Source organism: Alosa alosa, chromosome 15 (genome assembly GCF_017589495.1).
Source record: "Alosa alosa isolate M-15738 ecotype Scorff River chromosome 15, AALO_Geno_1.1, whole genome shotgun sequence".
Lineage (NCBI taxonomy): Eukaryota > Metazoa > Chordata > Actinopteri > Clupeiformes > Clupeidae > Alosa > Alosa alosa.
In genome coordinates this window covers 3,289,651-3,298,100 of record NC_063203.1, presented here as the reverse complement: position 1 = coordinate 3,298,100, position 8,450 = coordinate 3,289,651, and the positions used below count along the sequence as shown (strand labels likewise).

The following is an 8,450-nucleotide window of genomic DNA, read 5'->3' as shown; positions in this document are numbered from 1 at the left end:
CTGCTGTGAACCTCCTGAAACACTGTATTGTTGTAGCTGGCAAAAGTAATTTGGCCTGCATTTTTAAATAAAACAAAGCCAAATTCTTCACAAATGTATCTGCCTCTTTTCCAGAGTCCGTATCCATTCCATCTATTGATGGCTCATCTGTAGCGTCAGTAACCTCAATGTGTGGCTGTTCATGTGAGGGTTGTGTTACTCTTGACTGTCTATGTTTTCTAGATATGTGAGTTCCAAAGGATTGTCTTACTCGGAACTGTTTTGAGCAACCTTCATAGGGACACTTGACGTTTTTGCCATTTCTTATATGCAATCTCAAATGAGCGCACAAGGACGCAAAGTTGTTCGACACATAATCGCATCCCTGAACATTGCATCTGATAGTCACGGTGTTGAAGCGCTACGTTTTGTGGGGATTCGTTAGGAATGTGATTTCTATGCATGTGCGATCTCAAGGCAGAACATGTTCTGAAATTACCAGGGCACTGTTCTATGCCACACCGAAATCTGAAGTTGGCCAAATTTCGATGGGTTTTTGCGTGGAAACAAAACGTTTTCAAGTTCACCGTTTGATGAGGACAAATCTTGCAATAATACAATTTGTAACCACACTACATTTGCAAATGACACGAAAGCTGATTAAAACTATTCGAATAACTTACAAGGTTAGCCCATGCACGCAAAACCATGCACGTCTAACGAGACTAATCGTCTGCACTGCGGTAATATTCTGTGTTGCGTTGGTCTACTTTCCCGGGCACAAGCCTAATGCCACACCCACTTCTCCCGAAACTCAGAAAGATGGATACATTTTGTGGGAAAATTCAGCTATGCAGACATGTCCAACAATATCCCGCCCGCCTAAAACCATGCAGCTAGCTAGCTACTCTGACCTAACACCTTTGCCCTAACTACTCAACTACTCGAACTTTCATTGAAAATAAATATGAAGCAAGGCTAAACACTTGTAAGAAAAGACATGGGCTTTAATGTAGACAACACAGAGATGATTATTATAACGTTACCTAGATCGCGCCCTCCTGCAAGCTATAGCACCTAGAGCTAACTGCTGGCTAACTTCACATGCAACCCTGTAAACCATTCGGCGCTATCCAGTCCAAACCACTTACTTTGATAAAGACTAAATATGAAACAAAATAAACACACAAAACCACAAAGCCCATTGGCATTCTGGTGCTACCAATCACTGAAATGGGGTAGCCTAAAGCTAGCGTTAGCTTACGTTACTATGACAAACACCTAGCATGCTAGCAGCTAAACTCAATAGCCAGAGCAGTTGCCAATTTTAATAAAACATCGGGAACCGGGAATATAAAACTAGGTTTCAGGGCAGGACAGGACAGGACAGGCTATCAAAAACGGGGTTGTCTGAACTAGTCACCGTAGAATCTATCATACATTGGCTATAACGGTAGATAGCTAAGCTGTATGAATGTTAGCAGGTGTGTTCGCAGAAAGTTTATGGTAGTGCTATATTATATCGGTTGCTATTTCAACAAAAACTAAAATGAAAAGAAGACCTGGTGGAGAAGGTTTTCATGTGGCTGTTTTGTAAAGGCACATACCTTTTTGTCCAGTGCTCAACCAGTCATGTGTCCATGGTGCAGCGCTCTCAATCAAGTGGCGAAATAGCATTCTTTGAGATGAAGGGCACTTGCTTGGGGTCGCAGGTGACGTAGGCTACCGCATTTTTTTTTTTAAATGGTAACTTACAGTAATTTAAAAAAACCTGGTGACTTACCACACTTATTAGCAAAATTCCCCATACATACAGTAAGTTACTGAAATAATCATTTCAAGTATTTTACTGTGTGATATGAAGTAAAGTACTGTAGAAATTGCTGAAATGTCTAACAGTGTGGTAACACACGCTGATTGAAGTCTGATGACCTCCACCTGTTCCTGCTCTGCTCTGCTCTGCCTCACCCTCGTTACCTACCAGCTGCACTGCATTCACCACTCATCATGCCCTGTATATAAAGCCTTGCTTTTCAGTCCACACTTGTCAGATCGTCTGCAACCAGCACCAGTTACCTGCCTGTTTTGGAAAAAACTCTGACTCTTTGCCTGTGATCCCGGACCGGCTCCCCGCCGACTACTTCTGTGTTCCCCAGCCCCGGTAATCTTGACCTGCCTTCCGTCCCTCTTCTACTTAATACCGCCTAGTCCTTGACTGTACTGCTGCTTCGTTTCAATTGCTGTTGTGTGTGTGTTTCCCCAGGACTTCCCGGATCATCCAGCTCCTGCCATCGCTGTTCGGCTACTGGGGAACACACACACGCAGACTCTTGAACTCCCATTACCCCGAACCCCTGAAACCCCCATAACCCCCAACCCTTAAATAAACTTTTGAACGTGACTCTTTTGTGGTCCTCGTCCTGTTTGGTGTCTGACACACAGTGAGGCATTCAAGATGAGTATGGGTCAGTCGGTTTCTCTGTTTCCTCTTGATGGTGTTCATGGTCAAAAATGTTGACTCACAGGTGTATGTGCTCATGAAGAAAGACATCACTTTCTGTGCAAGTGGTTTCAAAGTGGGAAAGTCTGCTTCAGAAACCAAACTCCAGAAGTGGCCAACACCTGCTCTGAGTTCAACTTGGAGAATGGCATTTGTTTGCAGCTCGATTATTTCACTCTCCAGAGCAGCACCAATACCAGGGCAGAGCTGTGTGATGGTTGGCGTGAGGGAGGACACATCCACATGGAAGGGGTTTTCCATAAAATTGAAAATCTCCTTATGTTCCGTCACATTACTGAATCTGGATTCAAACTCACCCTTCAGCTCCTCCAAAACTTCAACAAATCTGCTGTAGCTGAAGTGCTGCTGCAGAGATGGGTCACTTGTGGTTGTTGCTCTGAGTTTAGGGAAGTGGATGAGTTCTCTGTGAGGTATCCACAGAGCAGTTATTTTGTTTTGGAATGCTCTGACTGCCCTCAGCATGTCACTTGGAAGCTTGTCTCTCCCTTGGAGCTGCAAGTTGAGTGTTCAGGTGAAAGGAAATGTCAGTAAGGAGGGCCAGCTGTATGATCCAGTTTGGGTCTTTCAGCTCTGGCTGGTGTTTCCCCTTGCTGTCCAAGAAGCTGTTGATTTCAGGAAGGAGGCTCAGGAACCGCTCCAGCACCCTTCCACGGGACAACCATCTTACTTCACTGTGCAACACTAAATCACTGTACTCTGTGTCATAGTCCTGGATTAACAGTCTGAACTGTCTGTGGTTTAGTGCTCTAGAAACAATGAAATTGACCACATGCACAACCCTTTGCATCACATTTTGGAATTCACTGTTTCTGAGCTTTGATACCAGTGCTTCCTGATGGATGATGCAGTGGAAGCTGATGAAATTGGGGATTTCATCTCTTTTTTCATTAGGACAACAAGACCCTTCTCTTTGCCTCGCATGCTTGGAGCACCATCAGTACACACACTTGCAAGTTTGGACCAGCTGAGATGATTTTCCTCAAAAAATACTAAAAGTGCATTCAGAATATCCTCACCTCTTGTTTGGCCATGGAGTGGTAGTAAGCACAACATTTCCTCTTGAAAAGAATTTTCTTTTGGGAACCTCACCCAAGTGCACAGCTGAGCAACGTCAGTGACATCTGTGCTTTCGTCCACTGCGATGCTGAAACAAGGTTCAGCGCGCAAATCAGCCAACAACTGGTCACGTATGTCCTTTCCGATGTCTTCCATTCGCCTCATTATTGTTGAATAAGACAGCTGTAACCCTTTTATTTGTTTAATGATGGCGTCCTTGTTGTCAAAGTCGGTGAACAGTATTTCTGCTGAGGCCAAAAAATATTCTTTCACTATTTCTGAGACTGAGAAGGGTTTTTTAGCCCGCGCCAAAATCCACGCTATTTCATAAGACGCCTCTGTTAAACGCTCTGCAGTGGAGGTTGTCCGGTGGATAAGATTTTGCTGCTCACAAAGTGAAGCAGTGAGTTGTGATATTTTCTTCTTTCACTGCCAGACGGGTAACTTTCATTGAAATTGGGATGCGCCGTTTTGAAATGGCGCTCCAAGTTGCTTTGTTTGAAACCGGCACGGGTTTGTTTGCATATTAAGCACAGAGGGTTCATGCCATGCAGAACAAATAAGAACTCGTCTGTCCACTTGTCTTGAAATTTTCTGTGCTCATCTTGTATGCTTCGTATTTTTCGTTTCTTACTGGGTACCGTTACACCTGCCGTTTGTCTACTCGTCCCCTCTCCGGTGTCTTTGTGCTGATTTTTGTTTGCTGCTCAGATTCATTTTCCTCATCCACTCCACTGTTCATTACAACACTGTGTGTCTGTCTGTCTGGTTTCTGAGCTCGTTTCTGTCCTTTTTATTAAAAACCGGTCCATCTTGAGTTTCACGCGGAACTAACGTCTCCTGCCTGCAAACGTGCGCTGCGGTCAAGTTTTGTAAACAATGCCACATGGCATGCGCGCTGTGTTGCCAGGTTTGACAATACCCCCTTTAGGAAGCACCATTAAAGCTTAATAACTTCCTTTCACCTTCATTATTTGGGTGAAGGGAGAAGTATAATTCAGATGTTTGCATTTTTGTTGTGCAGTATTGTATGTTTTTGAAGCACATTTGAACAAATGTATTGGCTGTGTTACCACATACAGTGGGTCCCATTTAGAAGAGTCCACTTCATTTGCGCTTTCCCGTGATTAATGGAGCTGCGTGAAATGTATTACAACGTATCGCCACGAGGTGGCAGTTAAAGTCCGCTGTAGCATTGCCGGTAGCAGGGCAGCGGATTGCATTCAAAGGCGTTGCAAACAGTGAGATACTGTAAGCAGAACGAAACTAAAGATCACCTTGTTGAAATGACTGGGCTAAATCAGAGCCTAATTTTGTTTTTATCAAGCTGGGGCCAGAGATCATGGCCTTTGGCGAACAGTTTAGGCCTACTCAAAATTAGTGAAAGCAAATTACTATGCGAGCCGCCAATTATAGCTTGACGAGCCGCGCAATGAGTAACACTGTGTTAAGGGTTAGTGAGATATTTAACCGAGAGTAATGGATGCGCACTGTGTGCAAAATGCAAATATGATTAAATTGCATGTAAGTTCAATGTTCAATAAGTTCAATGTTAATTGTCTCGCGAACCTTTATCAAAGCAACTTGGCTAAGCTAATATCATAGCCTGGCCTCGGCCTGCCTACGTACTTAATATCATTGGAAAGCTTAGATTCCGCTCGTTCACATGATGTGTGATATCTGTATAGGTTTAGTTTATTTGAACCTCATCTGCCAGGTATTTGACCTACCAGGTTGACACTTCAGCGTGAAAAATACTCAAAGCATAGGCCTACCAGAAGCCAGGAAAATGCAGGAGAAAGTGCGCCTGGGATGGCTTGTGAAGTAGCATCGCAAATGAGAGAAAATTTTGAAAATTGCACAGACAGGGGGTGCTCTTGAACCCCCTCACCGTCTCTGAAAGCATAACTAGTCGATCACAAGTGGCTCAACAGGTAGATCTATAGATAAACTCATCTTTCAGGCATTTGACCGACCGGGTTGACACTTCGGCGTGAGAAATCAGGGGTGTGGCGTGTGAGCGTGTGAAACTAATCAAATGTGTGTGTCTCACGGCCAATGCGTGAGGGTTGGCAGCACTGGTTCTATCTGATGTAATCAACCATGGTAACCTTCATCATGTGGGAAAAAAATCATCTAGTCAAGACAGGCTACAAAAACAACCAAAAAATGAAACTGATGCCACAGAGACATAGGCAATACCACAAAATATCTGGACAGTAAGACACTATTTTGTCAATATGGACTAAATGAAGTAACCAATGATTACTATACATTGTCTTCTAATACATAATTAATATATTCTCCAAAATCAAAAAACTCCACTGCTGTTATCAGCAGAGAAAAGTTTTTGCCCTGAACTTTGATGCTCATCTTAACAAGCAAGTGCTTCAGAGCCTGGGATCAATAGGGATGCAGAATACTGTGCTTGAAAGCATTATTGGGTCCCTTTTGTACTGTAACTTGCCACTGACAGAAAATCCATTCATTAATTAATACGCTCTGTGAGAGAGGATTCTATGCAGGTCGAGGTCTCTCTTGTGATTTCCCTATCCAACTTGCAATCACAGCCATTGATCAGTTGGTTAAAATTTAATTATTCTCTAAACAGATTCATTTATGTGGGTGCTGAAAGTGTTCAGAGACTTTTATTAGAAAGCGCAAGGCTGTTAGCTGCAGTGAAACCTAAAGTTAAATAAATAAACATGAAGCTTGCTAAACATTGCAGATTATCTGGTATGTATTGTCCTCAAACCTGTTCTTTGTTATTCACATGAGATCAATATGTAAACCAATCCTCCCAGCTTGACAGGTTTTGAGGTGGCTTTGCTTTTACTGGCAACTACAGCAATCTCCCTGAAGCAAGATTTTTCTCCACATCAGCAGATATGAATGCAGCTTTTAATCAACATGCTCTGGTTAAAAAGCCTGATGGAGCACAATAAAAAAGAAAGAGAAAAAAGCCTGACAAAGCAATTCGTTCATACATTTAATTCCATAAAATTGAAAGATGTATTGACATCAGAAATAATATATTGTTATAATATCCATATAGCAGTATAACCTAACTATTTTGGAATCATTTAGGGGTGCTGAGTGACAATAGCCTGACATAGCCAGACTCAATTGTATTCTGAATTTGAGTCTTGTACAGCATCATTGGGACATGAACATGGGGCGTGTTTTAACCTACAGGGGCACTATTGGATAGACCTAACCAATCAGAGCAACGAAATATGTGAATTCTTTAGGGAGAACAGCCAAAACATATATCTTCTCGAAATTGTCCAATTTCACTTAATCAGTCTAAAAACATTTATTACGCATGGCATTGTAATCGCAGGTATCTTTGGCTGACAGGTTTAAAACTGCATGTAATTTGAAGTGTAGGATCATTATGACACCCTCTGAATGCATGCCAAGATTTGTGGGGGACCATAATTTTTTTTTTATATATGGGCCGTGCCACAGCGAAATTAATAAATTTTGACTATTAGGTTAAGGCAAGCGCGCATGGGGGACGTGGGGGATATGTCCCCCGCAGTGCTGAAGAGACGGCCGTTGTCCCCCTCCCTTTTGATAAGGAAAAAAGTCTTATAGGTACGCTAAATAAATAATAACCTATAGGGTTTGCGCTAACTATGTAAAACTCCCCATTAACAGCATCACATCACTAACCACAGCCACCTACAGTGTAAGACTGCACAATCTTATATTCACTCTGTTGGATATCTGAAGCCAGTTTGTCTACTAACAACCATCATAAAATAATCCAGGCTACTTGCTTAGCGTAAATCCTTAAATTATGGCTGGGGTCTTTTGCAAAGCACAGCATCTTTATTTGAGGCAAGCTGGTAGGCTATTCGAGGCAGGCTTTTTTAATTTCTAACCTGCATTTAGACATGCGTTTCGTTTGGAGCGGCATACCGGTAGGCTATCAAAAGCATAACATTTTCGGTTTGGTTTGGGATATAAATTTACTTTTGGACTGTTTGATTATATTGCTAAATGTTGAGACTGATGGGCACTGAAATCTGGGAGAGATTTGATGGTTCACTGTTATGTTTCATGCAGTTGAAAAAGTGTCAGGATTGTGCCATTGAAGTAAAACTGCTGCTGTTTATTGCGAGACAAGGCAGCCGTTCAATGAATAGGGGTTGTGCTGTAGCCTAATAACCTTTTTGCGTAGCCAAGTAGCCTAAATTGAGTTATTGTTTAATTATGCATGATTTAGTACTTTTTATTAAATTCGTAGGCTGGAATGCCTTGAGTCGCGCAACAACTGTGTTTAAATTTAGTAGGCTTCAGCCTGGCAATTACCTCGAAAGGGGCGGCAAGAGAGTGAGCTTGAGAACGTGTGTTGGAGACCCATGGTAGGAAAACGACTTTTCTTTGCCAACCGTAGGCTATTAATCCAACCAACAATATAATAAAATATTAAGAAGAGGTGTTATTTCATTGACTTAAATCGAAACAATGCTAGTGCTGGTGGACTGATGGCAATTGTGTATAGGCAATTGTTACCCCGTCTTGTATATGGGAACCTGCCTTTATTTGTCCGGCTATAAATAGAATCAATCCCGGGCATAATTTGAGGATTTCTTGGTAGCCTAGTCTCCTGCTCAACATGACATTAGCTGATCAACTCATTTTCACTACTAGCCTAACTATAAAATAGAAGTCTATACCCAACGTTTTTTTTGTTCTAAGACATTTATTTCAAACATAATTTCAAGACACAAATTGGATACGTCAGTTACCTTGGTGCATACATCCCAGAGAGCAGGCTACCACACCCCAGAGTGATGGGCCTATAGCGTTCTTACGCATTCAGTGTGGGGTATAAACAAGCTGAGAATTTAGCGGTGTCTCGGTGGGGAGCTCTTTGAAGCTT

General features: G+C 42.3%; 1 protein-coding gene across 1 annotated transcript in view; it reads right to left on the bottom strand.

Moving 5' to 3' along the window:
- LOC125308461 overlaps positions 1–1,949 on the bottom strand; it is a gene marked incomplete in the record, with an annotated part of 5,376 nt that extends 3,427 nt beyond the window's left edge. Inside the window, 1 exon segment of the mRNA XM_048265000.1 lies at positions 22–1,949. Within this exon segment, the coding sequence (XP_048120957.1) occupies positions 22–127 (106 nt within the window).
- Positions 1,950–8,450: the final 6,501 nt, after the last annotated feature.